The sequence below is a fragment of the Salmo trutta genome, chromosome 19 (genome assembly GCF_901001165.1).
Source record: "Salmo trutta chromosome 19, fSalTru1.1, whole genome shotgun sequence".
Lineage (NCBI taxonomy): Eukaryota > Metazoa > Chordata > Actinopteri > Salmoniformes > Salmonidae > Salmo > Salmo trutta.
The window spans coordinates 53,279,236-53,303,516 of NC_042975.1; the positions used below are offsets into that span (position 1 = coordinate 53,279,236).

Here is a 24,281-nt window from a genome sequence, read left to right on the forward strand (position 1 = left end):
TCTGTAAAAGGAAGGCGACTCAATTACCACCCCATCGACTGGGGGATTGTGCGATAAATCTCCTGGAGGGTGCTGCACTTCCCAGGAGTCACGTGTATCCTCTGTCACAGGAGGAGACGGCGGCTATGGAAACATATGTCGCTGAATCTCTGGGACAGGGATAGATTCGGCCCTCTATTTCACCTGTCTCCTCGAGCTTCTTTTTTGTGAAGAAGAAGGATGGAGGTTTACGCCCGTGCATTGACTATCGAGGTTTGAACCAGATTACTGTGAAATACAGTTACCCGCTACCTCTGATCGCCAGTATGACAGAGTCATTGCTCGGGGGCGCGCTTCTTCACAAAATTGGACCTCAGGAGCGCGTACAACCTGGTGCGTATCAGGGGAGGGGATGAGTGGAAGACGGCATTTAGCACTACATCTGGGCACTATGAGTACCTCGTCATGCTGTATGGGTTAATGAATGCTCCATCCGTCTTCCAATCATTTGTGGATGAGATCTTCAGAGACCTGCACGGGCGGGGTGTAGTGGTGTATATAGATGATATTCTCATATACTCCACCACCCGCGCTGAGCATGTGTCCCTTGTGCGTACGGTGCTTGGTCGACTGTTGGAGCATGACCTTTACGTCAAGGCGGAGAAATGTCTGTTCTTTCAACAGTCCGTCTCCTTCCTTGGGTACCATTTGTCCGCGTCAGGGGTAGAGATAGAGACTGACCGCATTTCAGCCGTGCGTAATTGGCCGACTCCAACCACGGTAAAGGAGGTGCAGCGGTTTTTAGGGTTTGCCAACTACTACCGGAGGTATATCCGGGGCTTTGGCCAGGTGGCGGCTCCCATTACCTCCTTACTGAAGGGGGGACCGGTGCGGTTGCGGTGGTCGGCTGAGGCGGACAGAGCTTTTGGTAACCTGAAGGCTCTGTTTACCACGGCTCCAGTGCTGGCGCATCCTGATCCCTCCTTAGCTTTCATAGTTGAGGTGGATGCATCCGAGGCTGGAATAGGGGCTGTGCTATCTCAGCGCTCGGGTAACCCACCAAAACTCCGCCCCTGTGCTTTCTTTTCGAAGAAGCTCAGCCCGGCGGAGCGAAACTATGACGTGGGGGATAGGGAGTTGTTAGCTGTTGTCGGGTCTCTGAAAGCGTGGAGACATTGGCTTGAGGGGTCTAGACACCCTTTCCTCATTTGGACTGACCACCGAAATCTGGAGTATATTCGGGCAGTGAGGAGACTGAACCCTCGCCAGGCTAGGTTGGCTATGTTTTTCACACGCTTTGTTTTCACTCTTTCCTACAAACCAGGTTCCCAGAACGTCAAGGCAGACGCACTGTCCCGGCTGTATGATACAGAGGAGCGGTCCACAGAGCCCACTCCCATAATTCCAGCCTTATGCCTGGTGGCACCGGTGGTATGGGAGGTGGATGCGGACATCGAACGGGCGTCACGTGCAGAACCCACTCCCTCCCAGTGTCCCGTTGGGCGCGTGTACGTGCCGTTTGATGTTCGCGATCGTTTGATCTGTTGGGCCCACACATCACCCTCCTCTGGTCATCCTGGTATAGGTCGGACGGTGCGCTGCCTTACGGGGAAGTACTGGTGGCCCACGTTAGCCAAGGACGTGGGGGTTTCTGTCTCCTCCTGTTCGGTATGCGCACAGTGCAAGGCACCTAGACATCTGCCCAGAGGGAAATTACAACCCCTTCCCGTTCCGCAACGACCGTGGTCACACCTATCGGTGGATTTCGTGACGGATCTTCCCCCGTCGCGGGGTAACACCACGATCCTGGTCGTTGTGGATCAGTTTTCTAGATCCTGCCATCTCCTTCCTTTGCCCGGTCTCCCTACGGCCCTACAGACTGCGGAGGCCCTATTCACCCATGTATTCCGGCACTACGGGGTGCCTGAGGATATAGTCTCTGATCGGGGTCCCCAATTTACGTCTAGAGTCTGGAGGGTGTTTATGGAACGCCTGGGGGTCTCGGTCAGTCTTACCTCAGGGTTCCACCCCGAGAGTAACGGGCAGGTGGAAAGAGTCAACCAAGAGGTGGGTAGGTTTCTGCGGTCCTATTGCCAGGACCGGCCGGGAGAGTGGGCATCATTTATCCCTTGGGCGGAGATGGCCCAAAATTCCCTACGACACTCTTCCACTAACCTTACCCCGTTTCAGTGTGTGCTAGGGTATCAGCCGGTCCTGGCACCATGGCATCAGAGCCAGATCGACGCTCCTGCGGTGGATGAATAGTTTCGGCACTCGAAGGAGACATCGAACGCTGCCCATGTACGTCTTCAACGAGCCATCAGACGCCAAAAGGCGAGTGCCGACAGCCACCGCAGTGAGGTCCCGGTTTATGCACCGGGGGATCGGGTCTGGCTCTCGACCCGAAACCTGCCCCTTCACCTGCCCTGCCGGAAGCTGGGTCCGCGGTTTGTGGGGCCATTTAAAGTCCTGAGGAGATTGAACGAGGTTTGTTATAGGTTACAACTTCCCCCTGATTATCATATTAACCCCTCGTTCCATGTGTCTCTCCTCAGGCCGGTGGTGACTGGTCCGCTCCAGCAGTCGGAGGTACGGGAGGTTCCTCCGCCCCCTCTGGACATCGAGGGGGCCCCGGCATATACCGTACGAGCCATTATGGACTCCAGACGTCGGGCGAGGGGCCTTCAGTACCTCGTGGAGTGGGAGGGGTATGGCCCGGAGGAGCGAAGCTGGGTACCGGCGGAAGACATCCTGGATCCGTCATTAATCCAGGATTTTCACCACTTCCGTCCGGATCGCCCTGCTCCCCGTCCTCCGGGTCGTCCCCGAGGCCGGTGTCGGCGCGCTGCTGGAGCCGCGCGTCAGGGGGGGGGGTACTGTCACGACTCCCGCCGAAGTCGACCCCTCTCCTTGTTCGGGCGGCGTTCGGCGGTCGACGTCACCGGCTTACTAGTTGCCACCGATCGATGTTTCACTGTTCGTTTGGTTTTGTCTTTATTGTGTACACCTGTTTTGATTTTCCCTAATGTTCATTATTTAAACCTCTGCATTTCCTGTTTGTCTTGTTGGTAATTGTTTCCTGTTGTGTGTGAACGGAGGTGTTTTCTCCGCGATATGTATTGTCCTCGGAGAAGATTTATTGATTATTTAAGGAAACACGTTTGTTTACATTGATCCCTGTGTCCTGCGCCTGGCTCCTCTACTTCTCCTAAAGATTTTCATGACACATGTCTTATACCCTCGGCTCGGAAGTGGGAGTTTCCGGCCTTTAGGGCAATTTTCTGGGCGTACCAAGTTACAAGGCAAGGTCTGGATTTTACTCAGATCCAATTTAGACAACTAACTTCACATTTCATCTTTGCAAAAACATTCTCTTTGATTTTGACATTTTCCCCCCAACGTACAATGTATAAACATCAAGCATATACTAGGAAAACTCTTAAAGTTACAATGTTTTCATTATAACGTCGTCCTTTAACTTTTAATAACATAACAAAAATGACAATAATTTTCATATTCCATCTATCGTCATTACCACCATTGTGGCTGACGAAACCCATTGTTCCAAAGTCCATTTATTGCATGTTAATGTTCTGAGGCCGGTTCTCCATAGTGAGAGGACAAAGGAATTTTGTCTGCTGCCTTAGATTTACAATGAGCGTGAGGTGTCATATAACCTCCCCATCTTCATTCCTCTCAATCTCTTCTCCTCTGGTGGGTGTGGGAGATCTCTCTGTAGGATTGTGGTCCCCGGTAACCTGACCCGAGAAGGCCAGTCATAACAACTGGCTGGCAGCCATCTTAACCTATAGAGTGTAATAGGGAGAGATTTTACCTCATGGCCTGAACATGTAAAGTACCCCTGAACTATGCCAAAAGGGCCAGACTGTCACAATAGTTGAAGCCGTGTTGTATGGACCAAACTGCAGACGGAATGTGGATACTCATCTTTTTAATATAAAAGAGCAAAGCATCCACGGGAAAAACAATAATTACTAACAACAGGCTACGTACAAACAAAAGACTAGCAGTGTTAGCACAACCACCCACAAACCCAAGTGACAAACATACTCCTAAATATATGACTCCCAATCAGGAACAACGATCCCCAGCTGTTCCTGATCAGGAGTCACAAGACCAACACAGAAACAGACATACTAGACAACACATACAGACTTCTTCTGCCACGTCCTGACCAAAATACTACACCACTACTCCCTCTGCTGGTCAGGACATGACACAGACAAATAGGACAAAGTAGTGTGGCTAGTAAACAGGCATGTGATAGCAACATGTAACCCTCAAATTAATAAGCACACAATAGTAATTATGCAGTAGTTACACAGTACCAGGGGCCTACTATATACAGACACAGAATTTAAACATGAACCCTAACAAAGTCCACTTACATGGTCAGTGACACACTAACACACGTTGAGAAGTCCAAGGAGGAGGCTTGTCCTTGTAGGAAAGGCCCAGTGGTGAGTTGTGTTGAGGTGATGCAGTTTTTTACCTTTTGTCTCACTATACCCCTGTGTCCAACTAAAGAACAAGAAGGAATAGGGGTCTCAGACTTACCCCACCTGACATGGCCTGTGATTGGCTGATCAGGTCAACTGACTGAGTTGTCTGGCGCCCTGGTCCCTAACACAGAGGTGAAGTGGCCTCTGCAACTGGACAATGGTGTCAGGTTGAAGCGAGGTATGGTAGCCTATCTCAGCAGTAAAAGGCCTCAAAGTCTGTGTCTCTCCCAGGGCCAGAGAGAGGGTTAAGGAGAGTGTCACACCCTGATCTGTTTCACCTGTGCTCGTTATCGTCTCCACCCCCTCCAGGTGTCGCTTGTTTTCCCCATTGTATTTATCAATGTGTTTCCTGTCTCTCTGTGCCATGTCCAAGCCTACCAGCGTTTTTCCCGCTTTGCCTTTTCTCCTTTTTTTTGTCCTCCCAGTTTTGATCCTTAGCGATACTCTTCAGGCCTACAGTAAGTGCTCAATACTCTGTCCGTACGTAAATGCACACACATTTCTTCGGGCACTGTCCAAACAGCAATACTCTCAGCTATAACTGCATGCTATACTGAAACAGCACAGTTTGGCTCCCCGCCACTCCACACAGTGTCCTCGATGCAATGGTTCCCCAACCCAACAGAACAGGGTTTCCTACCCGGCAAGTGAGTCCTTTATCACTTGCACCTTGCACCTGCGTTCCCCCCAGTTACCCTCAAAAGCAGGTGAATTAATAAGTGCTTGGTCATATGGTCTATAAACGCTGTTTATCACGGTACTATATTCCCATGTCAGCCCCTTCTGTTTCCACCCTCTCTCCCCCATATCTGTGTGTGTGGGTTGGAAGTGCAGGACAAACAAACACAGTTACACAACTACAAGCCAGTCATTGTCTTGTTATTCTCTCTTTCTTTTGCTTGTTCTCTTTATTCATCAGTCTCATACAATCTTTACCATCACAACTACAGTGACAGGCAATAGTGATGATGATGATGATGTCGTGGACGAAGAGGAGCAAAAAGGTGTCGAGGATTCATTACTCTTTCTCTCGTCTCTGTCATTCCTTCTGTCTTTCAATTCGTTCTTCCTTTGTTTTTCATGATGGTTTAAAAAAATAAGTGCCGTGAACATGTGACGTCGCCGGTAAGCACCTGAGGCCCAGCCCACAATCCTGCCTGGACTAGCTGGACCAGCGGAACCGGGATGGGCGAGGGAGAGGAGGCAGAGTAGAAGGCGGAGTAGTAGGAGAGGGGAGAGAAGAGAGGGAGGAGGAGTAGGAAGTAGAAGAAGAGGAGGAGTAGAGGAGGAAGGATGAAGGTGTTTCCTGCTCAGTGCTGAATTCTCCTGATAGACTGGATCTGAGGGGTCTGGGCATGGGAGCCAAACTCACGGTAACACTTGTACTCTCCTCCGTGGCAGTCACACTCCATGATGTACTGGTGGCCACGGTAGCCAGGGAACTGGTAGCACACAAAGCTAGAGGGAGAGAAGAGAACAGATCAATCAGATACACTGTTACTGTGAGGTGAGTCAGAGTGGGCCATGGGAATGAGGATGAGAATGAACTTGGCAATAGGACAGAGCAGTGCAGGCAATAAAAGTGTAAAAATTATTACAATGTAGTGTATTATTGGAGGTTTGCGATTATAGAGGAAAGGTTGGCCAGCTGTAGTAGTGCAGTAGAAGTAGTATTGGTATTAGTGTTGTAGACTAGTAGTAGTGCAGAAGTAGTAGTAGTAGTAGTAGTGGTGGTAGTAGTAGTATTGGTATTAGTGTTGTAGTAGTAGTGGTAGTAGTGCAGTAGTAGTAGTAGTAGTAGTAGTAGTAGTGCAGTAGTAGTAGTAGTAGTGTAGTAGTAGTAGTAGTAGTAGTAGTAGTGGTAGTATTAGTAGTAGTAGTAGTAGTGCAGTAGTAGTAGTAGTGGTAGTAGTGCAGTAGTAGTAGTAGTGCAGTAGTAGTAGTAGTGCAGTAGTAGTAGTATTGGTATTAGTGTAGTAGTAGTAGTAATAGTACTATTAGTAGTGTAGTCAGTAGCAGTAGTAGTGTTGTAGTTGAAGTAGTAGTGGTAGTATAGCAGTAGTAGTAGTAGTAGTATTAGTAGTAGTGTTGTAGTAGTAGTTGTGGTGTTGTAGTGTAGTCAGTAGTAGTAATAGTAATGTAGTGGTAGTGTTGTAGTGTTTTAGTAGTAGTAGTAGTGTTATAGTAGTAGTATTAGTAGTAGTGTTGTTGTAGTGTTGTTGTAGTGTAGTAGTAGCAGTTATTATTAGTAGTAGAGATTGGTTGGTCTGTGTCGGTAGTGTACTTGTAGTAGCAGTAGTAGAAGCAGTCATTATTAGCAGTAGAGATTGGTCTGTGTCAGTAGTGTACTAGTAGTAGTACAAGTAGAGTAGTAGTAGTATTTCAGTTGTAGTTAAAGCTGAGTGAGTAGATGGTTCAGCTGCAATTGTGCACTTGTAGTAATAGCAGAGGTAGTATATTTAGTGTGAAGTGGCATTGTCCCTGTCATGGCATTAGTGCTTACGCTCCGCTCTGGATGTGCATGGATCCAACCTCATTGTTGAACCAGCCCATGGCCTGCAGGGAGGGGTAGTCATCACACATCTCAAACTGGCGACCAATCATGTTCTCCTTCTCATAGATGGTCATACGGGACTCCTTGTGGCTCTGAGAGAGAGAGAGAGAGATTTTAAGCAGCAGTTTACATTATTATAGTATTTCATGTATTGTTATCGATAATTGAATATATCATAAGGCTATACAATATTATGCAATGTAAATAATCTGGTAACCTTTGCATGATAATGTCATTGAATGTTATGTTGTCTTGAGTTGTTATAGTAAAGGTAATGTGATTTGATGCATTGTAGATAATGTTGTAATGATAATAATGTGATGATCCATGATAATGTGGGATGGGATAATATTGTATGTTGTAATATTTCCTATATAGGCTACTACTTTTGACCAGAGCGCTAAGGGCCCTGGTCAAAAGTAGTGCAGTATATAGGGAATAGGGTGCCATATTGGATGCATTCAAGGGCTCACAGCGGAGCAGATGGGTCTGAACGAGATCATCCTCTCAATGCGGTAGGAGTTGCTGCCGCTGTAGGCCTCAAAACGGGGGTAGTCTCCCTTCTCCAGGACAAACTGCTGGCCACAGAAACTGGAGTGCTCATACCCAACCCAGCTAGAGGGAGGAAAAAGGAGGGATACAGGGAGGAAATTAAGGAGGGAGAGAAAGGGAGATGGAAAGAGGGAGATAGTGATGGAGAGAGATGTAATGACAGAGAGGGCGATGTAGGGAGAAAGAAAGGAAGGTAGGGAGAGAGAGAGAAAGAAAGTGAGAAAGATTAGTCAGTGCCCAGTGCAATAATGGCTGACATTGGCTCATGTTAGCCTGCTGGAAAACCTCCTCTAAGTCTTCCATGTTTTGGGAAAAGTTTGGGAATACTTACGCTCCACACTCAACCTTCAGGGACCGGATGTTCTCCATGCCACACTCCATGATGTTCTGGCAGCAGGCGGTGAACTCCATACGCTTTCCCTGGAAGTACTCCTGGTCGTACACTGTGATCTTCCATGGGCCCATGGGCATGGGGTTCACAGGGTTCATTGGGTTGGTCAGAGCCATTATGTCCTTCTGTCTCAGTGCTGAAATGGAGAGCGAGAGATAGGAGAGAGGGATACAGAGGGAGATATTAACTGAATATATAAATGATTAAGTTAATTCTTGACCAAAACATTTTTTATGCCTACACCAAGAAATCCCACCCTGCCTTGAAGCTCCCAGTGAATGGCCCATAGCCTTTGGTCCCCTGACCAGTAGCTACAGAACAACACAGTTCAATGAACCTTGAGGTAAAGCCTCAGACAGACGTGTGGAGGACGCCTGACCAGCTCTATACAAAGCCCTGGTAAGCTCTTTTAAATAAACAGAGTGATCTATACATGATGACCAGTCATACGTCTGCACTGAAGCTCCCGGTCATCTTAGCCTCAATGGTTCTCAGACTATTCTATACCATTACACCTAAACTGAAGCCTTTCAAATAATAGTATTCTAATCCTCCAAAACAAGATCAAACAAAAACGGATCCCGCTACTAACAGTCTAACAACTCCCAGTCACCACTGGTTCCAGACCCATCATTTGGGAAACATTATTTTATTGTCCCCTGTTCTAATAGCCCTGCGAAGCTCTATCACACAGACAAATAGAAATCTATGGGCCGGTTTCCGGGACCCAGATCAAGCCTTACGTCTTAAAAAAAACATGCTCAATGGAGAATCTCCAATAAAATAACTTTATGGTTCATCACCACTTCATAAACATAAAGCTATGTGCCAAGGCCAATCAGATCAGACCTATCCAAACATGGGAGTAAATTAAATCTATTAGATAAACATGAAGCTATCTGCCAGCAGACCTACCTAAAACGTAAGCTGTGTGTTTCGCAGGGTTCCACTAAGCGCTCTGCCAGGGAGGTGTGTGTGTGGGTATATATACACACCTTCGGGGCTAGGGGGTCAGCCACACCCACTTCACTGTCAGCACTTTGCTTTGGGATCCATTGTTACTGGGCCTGAGCCTTCCTGAAACACACACACACACAGACACACACAGACACACACAGACACACACAGACACACACAGACACACACACACACAGACACACACACACACAGACACACACACAGACACACACACAGACACACAGACAGACAGACAGACAGACAGACAGACAGACAGACAGACAGACAGACAGACAGACAGACAGACAGACAGACAGACAGACAGACAGACAGACAGAGACAGACAGACAGACAGACAGACAGACAGACAGACAGACAAATAATGAATGCATGTCTTTACATTGGCCCGTGTACACGTCGCATGGGTTAATTTTGTATGGACATACACATACGCACACACACACTCACACACATTTGCTCACAGAGAGAAACCTAGTGTTCACAGAGGCACAGACATACAGAGACACACAGAGACCAACATAGACACATAAACATAATTCACACCCTGTACATACGGTGAAACAAACACACCAACTGTATAGGATATAATTAAGCAATAAGACCCAAAGGGGGTGTTATATATTGGCCATGGCTAAGGGCTGTACTTAGGCACGTCGCTTTGATTTACATCGTTCCTGGATAAAGCTGTATGTACCTTATTGATATTATAAACTGGTTACCAACACAATTAGAACATTAAACAAGTATTTTTGCATCATACCCATCGTATATTGTCTTATATGCACTCAGTGGCTAGTTTATTAGGTACACCACCCAGTTCATGAAAATGATTAGCTCCTATAGACTGTCACGTGGCCTTAGCTTGCTATATAAAGCAGGCAGACAGGCATCGAGACATTCAGTTACTGTTCGATTGAACGTTAGAATAGGCAGAACGAGTGACCTAAGTGAATTTGAGCGTGGTATGACCTTATGTGCCAGGCGCGCCAGGGCCAGTATCTCAGAAACGTCTGGCTTTCTGGGCTTTTCACGCACGACAGTGTCTAAGGTTTACAGAGAATGGTGTGACAAACAAAAAACATCCAGTCAGCGGCAGTCCTCTGTGCGATAACAGATCGCTGATGAGAGAGGCAAGAATCGTGCAAGCTAAGACACGGGCCACAAATGGGCAAATAACAGAGCAGTACAACAGTGGTGTGCAGAAAGGCATCTCGGAATGCACAACTCGTTGGTCCATGTCAAGGATGGGCTATTGCAGCAGATGATCACACCGGGTCCCACTCCTTTCAGCTAAAAACAACAAGAAGCGGTTCCAGTGGGCACGCGATCACCAACACTGGACAATGAGGAGTGGAAAAACATTGCCTGGTTCGACAAATCCCGGTTTCTGTTGCGTCACACTGATGCCAGAGTCAGATCTATGCATTGGCAAAGACTGGCACTGTTGGGGTATTGGCTGGTTATTTCTGATTGGCAGCATGAACGGACCATGTGAATGGACCATGATAAAATAAAATGTCAGCTGTGGGGGTTGTATAAAAGAGAGAAAGTGATGAAAAAGAAGAACTATTTGAGCCATGGATACAGATCTGTCCTCCTCTGCAGCAATGTTACATACTTTAGATGACATTCAGAAAAGCGTTGTCAATTATGTTGCTTACTGTTTATATAAGCCTTGTTCATTGGTTTGTGATGTAAAATAGTGAATAGTTAAGGATGTACCTAATTATAGGCCATCAACATTTCAGTTGTAGGCAGCAGCTCTTTAGAGATGAGATGATGACTTGAAATGAACTAATAAAGTTATCAAATAAAACAAATATTTTATTAAAGTAAGGTAATGTGAATAGTGAATAACTTATGGTTAATAAGTGATAGTATTAATTGTTTTATTCAGCGTTGTTACAGCACTCAACCCACATAATGTATAGTGCATTTTAATGTTAAAAATGAAAATGTGCAATTAAAAAAGATAATAGAGCCAAAACCGAATCGACCTCAAAAAGCACTAATTGTTCAGCACTGCAAGATTCTTCCTAGATGTGTTTTGTTTTTGTCTACATGCTTGTGTATGTACACTTGTCTGTCCTTCTAAGTAAATTCACTGATGTGCTATAAGTGATGACAGACTGTGTCTTGAAATAGTTTCTAGTATGCCTGAGGCAGAGCAATTTTCCATTTCAGCTCCTTTTCCTTTTGGTTTTTACAATGAATGTAAATGAACATGAATTGTGGCATTGCCATTATTTCCATGTACGTTACAGTATTGCCCGTTCATACGTAGGCAGGGCAGGCACGCTCTGTCTGGTACAATGGGAGAGCAGAAAGGACAGTGCTATGGTAGCATGCTAAAGCCTATTCTAACTCTCTATATATTTAATTGTGCTGCTAAAGCAAACAGGCGGAGACAGAAAAAAACAGCATTGAGAGAGACTGGTAGGGCTGTACAATGCTAAGCATCTAACAGAGGCTACGGCATCCATTCACTTCACTCCAGCAAATAATGAACATGTAGGGAACAGCTTACTGACGTCAGCACATTGCCCAGGCCTCTCTCTGTCTGTGTGTGTGTGTGTGTGTGTGTGTGTGTGTGTGTGTGTGTGTGTGTGTGTGTGTGTGTGTGTGTGTGTGTGTGTGTGTGTGTGTGTGTGTGTGTGTGTGTGTGTGTGTGTGTGTGTGTGTTGTTTTGTGTGGAGGGTCTCTGCTCTTAGTAGGTGTATAAATCAATGTGTGTGTGTGTGTTGTTTTGTGTGGAGGGCCTCTGCTCCTACTATGTGTATAAATCAATGTGTGTGTGTGTGTGTGTGTGTGTTGTTTTGTGTGGAGGGCCTCTGCTCCTATTATGTGTAAATCAATGTGTGTGTTGTTTTGTGTGGAGGGCCTCTGCTCCTAGTAGGTGTATAAATCAATGTGTGTGTGTGTGTGTTGTTTTTTGTGGAGGGCCTCTGCTCCTAGTAGGTGTATAAATCAATGTGTGTTGTTTTGTGTGGAGGGTCTCTGCTCCTAGTATGTGTATAAATCAATGTGTGTGTGTGCTGTTTTGTGTGCAGGGTCTCTGCTCCTATTATGTGTATAAATCAACGTGTGTGTGTGTTGTTTTGTGTGGAGGGTCTCTGCTCCTATTATGTGTATAAATCAATGTGTGTGTCTTTCTGCTGATGCTAGCAGTAGCCCAGGCGTGACAAAGAGATAATCACAGTCAGCAAGCCTATGGCAGGAGCTCTCTGTGACCATATATATACTCTACCGTATACAGACATTCAACACACTCTCACACACACACACACACATTAAACCGGAACGTTGCAAGATCGAATCCCCCAGCTGACAAGGTAAAAATCTGTCGTTCTGCCCCTGAACAAGGCAGTTAACCCACTGTTCCTAGGCCATCATTGAAAATAAGAATTTGTTCTTAACTGACTTGCCTAGTTAAATAGAGGTAAAATAAAAAAAAATGCTCTTCTATCCTCGTGGGGACATAAAATGAATTTCCATTTAAAATACTGTTTTCCCTAACCCCTAATGTTAAACCATACCATAACCCTAACCCTAAACCTAACCCATAACATAACCCTAACCTTAGCCTTAACCCTAAACCTAACTCCTTACCCTAAACCAAACCACCAACCCCTGACCCTAATTCAAACCCTAACTGTAACCCTAAACCTAACCCCTAAACTTAAAATAGACTTTGTCCTCATGGGGACGTGGGAAATATCCCCATGAGGGAGAATTTTCCTTGTTTTACTATCTTTGTGGGGACTTTGGGGGATTTTAGGTCCCCACAAGGATAGAAGAAAAAGCTCAACATCATCCACAAAGAAAACATTCATGAAGTGTTCTCTTTCTGTTCTTACACCTTTTGTGGAGACAAACTTAGCAATGTACATATTCCAATTGGACTTTTCATGAAAAAATATTCTGGAAAAAAATGTCAACTTTCATGACAAACCAAACCATGACAAACAACACACCTTTATTTGTGACTGGTTCTGCAGTAGAGGCAGCTGGCCTCTAGGGGGTAGCATTTCCTCATTGATGACCTGACATTTCACGACCTGAGTGAAATTCTCATCATGGACAACTTTAGCATTTTAGCTTTTTGTAAATTCCTAACATATTGCATGTTTTACAAATTCATATGATATTGTTTGTTTTGCAAATTCGTAACATATACGAATTGTAATTCATAACATATCATAAGAATGGACATCCACAAATAACTACATACCATACGAAACGTAACATATCATACCAAATGGAGTGTCTTCAATTTTCATACAGAATAATATTAAATGCTCTGAGACCAGGTTGGGTAGGAAGATGATACTGCCACTTCCTTGAGATTGCTTAAAAAATCATCCACTCACCATCCCTTTTCAATTAAGCTACGACCAAAAGGCATAAAGCTTACTTTGCTTTGGCTTGCCATCTTTAGAGGCAGCTGCAAGGGAGAGCAGCAAGGAGGGTGGACGACTGTTTTTGTTTCTTGCAAGCCCGGGCTTTGAGAAGGGAGAGGAGGGACGGGGAATTAGATATTCTTGTACCAGCAAAGGCAACAGCCAGGACCCGTCAAGCGCTGAGAAGTCTGCCGATAATAATCCCGGCAGTTGCGGTGGCGGAAGAGATACTGGAGGAAGCAGCAGTAACAACAGCAACGGCCAGACGAGTCCGAACGCGACTCGATGAACGTTGGGGTCCCGGCGACCATGGGGAGGGACAGCTCATGAACATGGTGATCACTCCCGATGATGTACTGGGCTTGCAGAAGATCGCAGAGAGTAAATTTGATAGTCCACATACCACACTAGGCTAACTAATTGACAGGCTGATATGGCTAATAGTAATGCACGCTTAAAACACCATTCATTCATTGAATGACGAGTGCCCATTGACGCGTTCCATCTCTGGTTAATCAATACATTGTGAACAGCTGATGTTTCCCGCCAGTAAAGACTGGGAACTTTGCGCAACCTAGCTAACAACATTCACCAACACTTAAGAGAATGTTCCCTTAAGAGTCTATTTGGGTTGTTAACTTATGGTTTCAAAGGAATGTTTCCAGTGATGTGCAAGGAATGTTTCCAAGAGACCATTCCCTTAATGTGAAATAGAACTTACCCAGAACGTGGATACCATGTTCTCAGAACATAATCTACTAATAGTATAGACATGTTTCATGGGAATGTTGCAAGAACATTAATGTGTCCAGTTTTCTGTGGGTTAGGTGCAGGGGTGAAAGTATGGCGTCCCGGCAAAATAAATATTAGGGGTACGACATCCCGGTAAAACATGAGCCTATCACAATGAAAACTAAATGTCAAGAAAACTGTAGGCTATTACACCATTCTTAATCATTACCGCATGTCAGAGGCATGAAACATTTGCGAATGGACTTGAAAACTGGTGGTATAGCCTATGCTCCAAAATGTGATGTGGTTCGATGAGAACATTGACATTTTGCCAAGGCAGGTATGAGTGGCCGACAACAAGAGACAGGTGGACAGCAGTGGACACATACATTTTGGCTAATGACAATCGCCAAATATCATTCGACTTTTTGGTGTTTTGTGTAACTGTTTGGAGCAGTGCTTGACTTGGACTGAAATATATGCTGGTACTTTTGGGCTTATATTCTATAAGAGGAACAGGAGCTCAAGCAGTAGAACATTTGAGGTGTTGGTACTCAGCTCCGGTGAGCTCCTGCCTAAGTCAAGCACTGGTTTGGCTGGAAATAAGCGGATGAAAGTGCATGCGTAGCCTAGTAAAGGAGCCCTTAAAGTGATTGTAAGACAATCAGATGAAAACATCATGACTGGTTGTGTTTATACCACAATAAAAGGTAATACATTTTAAAAGTGAAATGACAAATCTTTACAACTAGGCCCACAAAGATCCTTTTAAATTAATAGTGATTCTATATGTAATTATATGATTAGGCCGATCAATTCAATGACAGTACCAGTCAAAAGTTTGCACACACCTACTCATTCAAGGGTTTTTCTTTATTTTAACTATTTTCTACATTGTAGAATAATAGTGAAGACATCAAAACTATGAAATAACACATTGAATCATGTAGTAACCAAAAAAGTGTTAAACAAATCAAAACATATTTTATATATGAGATACTTCAAAGTAGCCACACTGTCACGACTTCCGCCGAAGTTGGCTCCTTTCCCTGTTCGGGCGGCGTTCGGCAGTTGACATCACCGGCTTTCTAGCCATCGCCGCTCCATTTTTCATGTATCCATTTGTTTTGGCTTGTACCCTGCACACCTGGTTTTCATTCCCCAATCAATTCATATGTATTTATTCCTCTGTTCCCCATCATGTCTTTGTGTAGGATTGTTTGTGTTACGTGTATTTTGATATTGTGGATATTGTTACGCACATTACTTTTTGTCTATGTTCCGTGTTTTGGGCACATTTTATGTTATTTTGTGCTGTCATTTTGACCGGAATAAAAAGCGCGCCTCCAATACACACTCTTAACACACCCTTTGCCTTGATGACAGCTTTGCACACTCTTCGCATTCTCTCAACCAGCTTCATGTGGTACCTGGAATGCATTTTAATTAACAGATGTGCCTTGTTAAAAGTACATTTGTGGAATTTCTTTCCTTATTAATGTGTTTGGTAGGGACGGTATACAGAATATATATTTGGTAAAAGACCAAGTCAATATTATGGCAAGAAAAGCTCAAATAAGCAAAGAGAAACGACAGTCCATCATTACTTTAAGACATGAAGGTCACTCAATATGGAAAAATGTCAATAACTTTGAAAACTATGATTACATTTACATTTTAGCCAACACTCTTATCCAGAGCGACTTACAGTAGTGAATGCATACATTTCATACACTTTCATACATTTCATAATATATTTTTTTCTGTGCTGGCCCCCCGTGGGAATCGAACCCACAACCCTGGTGTTGCAAACACCATGCTCTACCAACTGAGCTACAGGGAAGGCTATGATGAAACTGGCTCTCATGAGAATTGCCACAGGAAAGGAACACCCAGAGTTACCTCTGCTGGAAAGGATAAGTTCATTAGAGTTACCAGCCTCAGAAATTGCAGCCCAAATAAATGCTTCACAGAGTTCAAGTAACAGACAAATGTCAACATCAACTGTTCAGAGGAGACTGAGTGAATCAGGCCTTCATGGTTGAATTGCTGTGAAGAAACCACTACTAACCAAGAAGAGACTTGCTTGGGCCATGAAACATGAGCAAAGGACATTAGACCGGTGGAAATCTGTCCTTTGGTCTGATGAGTCCAAATTTGATATTTATGTTTCCAACCGCCGTGTCTTTGTGAGACGCAGAGTAGGTTAACAGATGATCTCTGCATGTGTGGTTCCGACCAAGAATCATGGAGGAGGAGGTGTTTTTTTGTGGGGGTGCTTTGCTGGTGACACTGTCAGTGATTTATTTTGGATTCAAGGCAAACCTAACCAGCATGGCTATCACAGCATTCTGCAGCGATATGACGCCATCCCGTCTTGTTTGAGCTTAGTGGGACTATCGTTTGTTTTTCAACAGGACAATGACCCACCACACCTCCAGGCTGTGTAAGGGCTATTTGACCAAGAAGGAGCGTGATGGAGTGCTGCATTAGATGACCTGGCCTCTACAATCACCCAACTTCAACCCAATTGATATGGTTTGAATTAGTTGAACCGCAGAGTGAAGGAAAAGCATCCAACAAGTGCTCAGCATAAGGGTGTCTACTTTGAATCATTCTCTTTGCTTATTTGAGCTTTTCTTGCTATAATATGGACTTGTTATTTTACCTCTATAGGGCTATCTTCTGTATAACACCCTACCTTGTCACAACACAACACAACTGGCTCAAACGCATTAACGTTTTTGGGATGGGGGCAGCATTGGGAATTTTGGATGAAAAGCATGCCCAAAGTAAACTGCCGGCTACTCAGGCCCAGAAGATAGGATATGCATTCATATTTCTAAAACTGTTAAAATTATGTCTGAGTATAACAGAACTTATTTGGCAGGCTAAACCCCGAGGACAAACCATCCAGGATTCTTTTTTTTGAGGTGACAGTGTTTTCAATGGATTTTCTATGTGGATCTAGATTTCTAAGGCACTTGCTTGCAGTTCCTATCACTTCCACTGGATGTCACCAGTCTTTAGAAATTGGTTGATGTTTTTCTTTTGAGTAATGAAAAAGTATGGCTGTTCTAGTGTACTGCTGTGGTTGGGGCACTCAACCTGAAAGCTCGCTCCACTTTGTTTTCGTCCGGTATTGAGTTTATCCCGTCTTAAACTTTATTGATTATTTACGTAAAAAAATACCTAAGTTGTATTAGGAAAGTTGTTTGAAATGTTTGGATCAAGATCACAGGTAACTTATTAGATATTTTGTAGTCATGTTGCGCGAGTTGGAACCGGTGTTTATCTGATTGAAACACGCCAAATAAATGGACATTTTGGAGAAATAACGACGGAATTTATCGAACATATCGTTATTTCTGAGTTTTGTGTCGCGCCTGGCGGGTTGAATTATGATTGTCATGTGTTTGTTTGATGTGGTGCTGTCCTCAGATAATGGCATGGTTGGCTTTCGCCGTAAAGCCTTTTTGAAATCTGACATGGTGGGTGGCTAGATTAACAAGAAGTTAAGCTTTAATTTGCTGTATTGCACTTGTGAATGTATGAAAGTAAAATATTTCTAATAATTTTTGGGGAATTTCACGCTCTGCCATTTCATCGGATGTTGTCAAAACGTTCCGCTAGCGGAACCCCCAGCCGTAACAGGTTTAAGAAGGAGAGAAATTCCACAAATTAACTTTTAACAAGGCACACCCGTTAACCTCTTGACGGTCGCCTAGGATAGGGGGCGGTACAGCGATAAAAAAAAGAATTTTGTGCCCATTTTAAACGGCCTCCTACTCAAACTCAGAAGCTAGGATATGCATATAATTAATACTTGTGGATAGAAAACACCCTAAAGTTTCTAAAACTGTTTGAATGGTGTCTGTGAGTATAACAGAACTCATATGGCAGTCAAAACCCCGAGACCGATCGTAACAGGATGTGGAATTCTGAATTGCGGACTCAACTTCAGCACCTTGCCTATAAATCACACCGTGAGCAATGGTTCATTGAGCACTTCCTATTGCTTCCACTAGATGTCCCCAGTCTTTACAAAGTGATTTGAGTCTCCTACTGTGAAAACTGGTCACACGGAGAGGGCCATCACCATTATGACGCCGGCGCCCCTGGCTACCCTCCCCTTTCGAAACGTTTTGAAACACAATGCAATCGTCCCCCTTGAATCTTATTGGAGCTCTGGTTGAAAAAGGCCCTAAAGATTTATGTTATACAACGTTTGACATGTTTGAACGAACCTAAATTAAAAAAATGCATTTTGTTGAGAGAGAAGTCCCGCAGCCGACAGAAGATTTGGAGCAGCCTTCAGAACGCGCTAACAAGAACAAGCTATTGGGACGTAAAGGATTAACTTTTTCGAACGAAAATACATTTGTTGTGGACCTGGGATCCCTGGAAGTGCTTTCTGATAAAGATAATCAAAGGTAAGGGATTATTGACAATAGTATACAAGAGTAGATTTGATATGCAATTGTTCCAATATGGTGCTGACCTGTAACGGTAGCCTATTTTTCTGAGTATCGCATCCCCTTTTATTCCAAAGTGTGATTACCCAGTAAAGTTATTTTTAAATCTGGCATTACAGGTGCTTTCAAGAGATATTCATCTATACATCTAAGAATGACAATATTACATTTAAAAAATGTTTTCGAATAGTAATTTAGTCAATTGTAGTGCTGTTTCACCGGATGCATTTGAGGGAAAATAGTTAGTCAACGTCACGCGCCGATGTAAAATGCTGTTTTTATATATAAATATGAACTTTATCGAACAAAAGAATGCATGTATTGTGTAACATGATGTCCTAGGTGTGTCATCTGATGAAGATTGTCAAAGGTTAGTGCTGCATTTAGCTGTTTTTTGGTTATTTGTGATGCATGTGGTTGATCGGAAAATGGCTATGTGGCTACTTTTACGATATACTCCTCTAACATAATCTAATGTTTTGCTTTTGCTGTAAAGTCTTTTTGAAATCGGACAACGTGGTTCGATTCAGGAAAGGTGTATCTATAAAACGATATAACATAGTCCTATATTTGAAAAAAATATATTTTACATTTTGTTATGCTAATGGCGATAGGATTTTTCGCTGGATGCCCGACCAGGGGTTAATTGAAATGACTTCCAGTGACTACCTCATGAAACTGTTTGAGAGAATGGCAAGAATGTGCAAAGCTGTCATCAAGGCAAATGTGGTTACTTTGAGGAATCTCATTCAGAGGGCTTGGATTAAATGCGGAAGACACATTTCAGTTGAAGGTATTCCTTTCCTTTCAAATATGGAATAGATTTTGATTTGTTTAACACTATTTTGGTGACTACATGATGCCATATGTGTTCTTTCATAGTTTTGATGTCTTCACTATTACTTTAAAATGTACAAAATAGTAAAAATAAAGAAAAACCTTTGAATAAGTAGTGTCCAAACTTTTGACTGGTACTGTATATATATATATATATATATATATATATATATATATATATATATATATATATATATAAATAAACAGTTGAAGTCGGAAGTTTACATACACCTTAGCAAAATACATTTAAACTCAGTTTTCACAATTCCTGACATTTAATCCTAGTAAAAATTCCCTGTCTTAGGTCAGTTAGGATCACCACTTTATTTTAAGACTATGAAATGTCAGAATAATATTAGAGAGAATGATTTATTTCAGCTTTTATTTCTTTCATCACATTCCCAGTGGGTCAGAAGTTTACATACACTCAATTAGTATTTGGTAGTGTTGATGAACAGTTACTTGAGAAGGAGACCAAGTCAAGACGCTGGACCGGGTGGATTCAATTATCGTAAGGCAGCTTTATTAAGAGACAAAGATATTTGGCAAAACGTGCACGGGCTCGTTCTTTCAGTTCTTAGGGAACTAGCGGAAGCAAGCCCCGTAAACATATTGTGCATCTGTTTTATACAACATGATTGTAATGTAATGACGTATGTTGAGTCTTGTAGATTCGTCCTCCTGACTGGTCGATGAGTGGAGTGACGATCTGGTCTCGGGTCGGGATCGACTCCCCATTGGTCCATGAGTGTGTTCTTTGTTCCGCTGACCCAGCCCTCTGGGATGGGTTTGTGTGTGTGTGTGTACTTTGTGCTGAGTCCTTGTCTGTGTATCTCTGTAGTCACAAGATATTATTGCGAAACTGGACGTTGACCCCTGTGATCAGGTCATTTCCTATTTTATCAGTGCTGTGTAAGGTCTAATTCGGCCAATCTGTTTCTAGGTGTGTGTGTATAGCTAGTATCAGTACAACACAGAATGTGTCTTTTGTATCAGCAGATAAGTGTTGCGCAATAGACCAGTTTATCAAATATATTTCTTACAGTAGCATTGCCTTTAAATTGTTTAACTTGGGTCAAACGTTTTGGGTAGCCTTCCACAAGCTTCCCACAATAAGTTGGGTGAATTTTGGCACATTCCTATTGACAGAGCTGGTGTAACTGAGTCAGGTTAGTGGTCCTTGCTCACACACACTTTTTCAGTTCTGACTACACATTTTCTACGGGATTGAGGTCAGGGCTTTGTGATGGCCACTCCAATACCTTGACTATTGTTGTCCTTAAGCCATTTTGCCACAACTTTGGAAGTATGCTTGGGGTCATTGTCCATTTGGAAGACCCATTTGCGACCAAGCTTTAACTTCCTGACTGTTGTCTTGAGATGTTGCTTCAATATATCCACATAATTTTCCTCTCTCATGTTGCCATCTATTTTGTGAGGTGCACCAGTGCAGCAAATCACCTCCACAGCATGATGCTGCCACCCCCGTGCTTCACGTTGGGATGGTGTTCTTCAGCTTGCAAGCCTCCCCCTTTTCCCTCCAAACATAACGATGGTCATTATTGCCAAACAGTTATATTTTTGTTTCATCAGACTAGAGGACTTTTCTCCAAAAAGTACGATCTTTGTCCCCATGTGCAGTTCCAAATCGTAGTCTGGCTTTTTTATGGCGGTTTTGGAGCAGTGGCTTCTTCCTTGCTGAGTGGCCTTTCAGGTTATGTTGATATAGGATTCGTTTTACTGTGGATATAGATACTTTTGTACTTGTTTCCTCCAGCATTTTCACAAGGTCCTTTGCTGTTGATCTGGGATTGATTTGCACTTTTCGCACCAAAGTACGTTCATTTCTAGGAGACAGAACGCTTCTCCTTGCTGAGCGGTATGATGACTGCATGGTCCCATGGTGTTTATACTTGCGTACTATTGTTTGTAACGTGGTACCTTCAGGCATTTGGAAATTGCTCCCAAGGATGAACCAGATGTGGAGAGGTCTACAATTGTTTTTCTGAGGTCTTGCCTGATTTCATTTGATTTTCCCATGATGTCAAGCAAAGAGGCACTGAGTTTGAAGGTAGGCCTTGAAATACATCCACAGGTACACCTCCAATTGACTCAAATGATGTCAATTAGCCTATCAGAAGCTTCTAAAGCCATGACATAATTTTCTGGAATTTTCCAAGCTGTTTAAAGGCATAGTCAACTTAGTGTATGTAAACTTCTGACTGTGGATTTGAGATACAGTGAATTATAAGTGAAATAATCTGTCAATAAACAATTGTTGGAAAAATTACTTGTGTCATGCACAAAGTAGATGTCCTAATTGACTTGCCAAAACTATAGTTTGTTATTAAATTTGTGGAGTGGTTGAAAAACGAGTTTTAATGACTCCAACCTAGGTGTATGTAAACTTCTGACTTCAACTGTATATATATATCCATGTATATTCCTAATTCTGCCTACAAATTTACATTACATACAAAAAAGAGGGCTTGTTCATGAAGGCATAACATTACGAAACGATACAGATGCGTTGTCTTCATCAGACAGCAATATATATCTGCCATAAAGAACAGTAAAGAATCATTGTGTTCTACATTCAATCTTTATATATTCCATTTAGACTATATCTGTGTTCTAAACCTTGCATCCAATGACTAGGCTTAACCCCTTCTGATGCTACTAACCAAATATGTGGTTCTGCTACTAACCATCTGAGGCAGGGTGGAGTGACGTTTTAAAGGCCCAGTGCAGTCAAAAGCTTGATATGCCCGTGGAATTCTGGTTTGGTGACATCCCCAGGCAGTAAGAGAGAGTTCCAAACCTCTGCCAATAACGGCTAGTTTTCAGTTTTCCCCTCACCTTGTGTAATTTATGAGGACACTGCCACAACTGGAGGTCTGCTTGTTGGATTTTTATTTGTCCTGCGCACAAAGAGACAACTCACAATATGTTATCCCTTGACGCAGTCATAGCTCGCAGGCACCTCGCTAACTGAAGGTCAGGCAAGAGAGAGCCCAAAAAGAAATAACAGGTGCTGCGTGCACACATTCAGTGCACAACAGCACACAATACAATACAAGTAAAATGATATACAACATAATTCGGACAAAGTAAAAGACATACCTGCGCACAAAGAGACAACGCACAATATGTTAGCCCTTGGCGCAGTCACAGCTCTCAGGCACGTGCGCCAGCACATGGAAACTCATTCAAACACTGTCCCAAGTACCACCAATTACAATAGGTACCCTAGCTAGCGAGGTCGATAAAACTTTTTAACATAGAATATGTACAATATAAATATTTAACAAAACTTATGCAACCATAACAGCACATTGTGTAACATTACCACGGTTTTACATTGAAAAATAGCGGACCCAAGGACAACATACCTCGCTAGCTGAAGGTCAGGCAAGAGAGAACAATAGGAGGGTACAGTAACATAGATACCCCACGACGGACCAAACCAAAATATACAAAATGTATAACAATTAAGTATATTTACAATATAGATATGAAAAAGTGTTTGCACACAAAATAACATTAGCTATGCAGCTGTAATGAAATAAAAAGCACACTGAATTATTATTATCAAATTATTAACATCCCCTCTTGACGTGGCCTATTTGAACTGTCCTTGTGTGCAACTTGGTGCATAATCTAGGGGAACAACATCACACTGCTACACTAGCAAAATTCTTGCTAGAGAAATTGCTCTTGCTAAGAAGTTATTTTTGTTTCTTTTTGACCATTTTATTTGAAAACAATCACAGTTAGGTACTTCATTGTTACCCAAAAATGATTTGAAATTGAGATAAAAAGTTGATTAACAGCTCCAACATCTTTTAATAAGAGAGAGAGAGAGAGTGGGAGAGAGAGAGAGAGAGAATCTCTGATTTTGTAACCCTACTAACCTCACTGTGCAGAAAGGGATGCTTAGCTAACAGGTAGGGCCAGTAGGGCCCTTGACTATTTTAAGACGGCGCGACCGTTAATACTTTACACAGCAGGTTAAGTTGCAAATTCCACCCTGTTCTCTATCTAGTGCACTTATTTTGACCAGAGCCCAGAGGGGTATCCAACGAAGCAGGTTTGTGGAGTTAGCGAAGTAACTTTGGTCAACTCTGATAATTGGTCATATGAAAGTGACTCACCTTTTAGCCAGGTACATTTCTATGACAATGAATCCTTCAGAACGAACCTGCTCCGTGCCAGGCTAACTCACGGTTAACTCTTATCCAGAATGAAATGACTGAGCCATGAGTTGAGAACCAATTAAATTATTTAACTTTGACGCATACTTTTCTGAAGGAAGAACAGTACTGGCTCTAGAGCAGCATGTGTAGGCTTCACGCTGTGTCTGTGTGTAGTCTGGATTTGCTAGGGCAACTGGCCTTCCTGCTCTGCTCGGAGATCAGGAGAGAGGAGAAGACAGAGAGGAGAAAAAACATTTGGAAATCAAGATAGTGGCAGCTGTACAAATAACTCATCCATATAACTTTGACTTCTCAAACAGAAAGCTAACACAATATGATGCCCTGTCACCTTATTAATTCACCCACTTACTTAGAATAACTAGCAAGTTAAACTTAGGGTTCGCATTAAAGGGGAATTTCACCCTGGCTCTGCCATGGCATATAGTCCTTAATATATTAACAACATTACGTTTTTATCGTAAACATCACAATTATTCAAGCACATACTAGAACTATCACATTTTCAGTTGACTGGTAGAATCGGGAAGTTTCAACTCCCTGTGTATTCGTCTGCTCATAGTGAACCACAAAGTCCGGCATTCATAGCGAATGCTGATACTGCCCGCTAGGTGTGCCCACAAACATGAATAATGCCGTTGTTTAC

The 24,281-nt window shown here is 43.2% G+C and overlaps 1 protein-coding gene across 1 annotated transcript; it reads right to left on the bottom strand.

The window, feature by feature from the left end:
- Positions 1–5,370: 5,370 nt before the first annotated feature.
- LOC115153729 (beta-crystallin A1) lies at positions 5,371–8,983 on the bottom strand. The gene is made up of 5 exons (XM_029699320.1): positions 8,915–8,983; positions 7,940–8,135; positions 7,530–7,671; positions 7,006–7,148; positions 5,371–5,960 (listed from the first exon to the last, which is right to left on the bottom strand). Exons 2-5 carry the CDS (start codon positions 8,113–8,115, stop codon positions 5,813–5,815), a joined length of 609 nt encoding a protein of 202 aa, XP_029555180.1. The 5' UTR covers positions 8,116–8,135; positions 8,915–8,983; the 3' UTR covers positions 5,371–5,812.
- Between the last annotated feature and the right edge of the window lie 15,298 nt (positions 8,984–24,281).

Excerpts from the sequence above, each read along its gene's own strand:
- LOC115153729 (XM_029699320.1), bottom strand. The coding sequence starts at position 8,115 with ATGGCTCTGACCAACCCAATGAACCCTGTGAACCCCATGCCCATGGGC. Across the intron at positions 7,672-7,939 it reads CTGAAGGTTGAGTGTGGAGC|CTGGGTTGGGTATGAGCACT; the intron begins GTAAGTATTCCC and ends TCCTCCCTCTAG. Across the intron at positions 7,149-7,529 it reads TCAGACCCATCTGCTCCGCT|AGCCACAAGGAGTCCCGTAT; the intron begins GTGAGCCCTTGA and ends TCTCTCTCTCAG.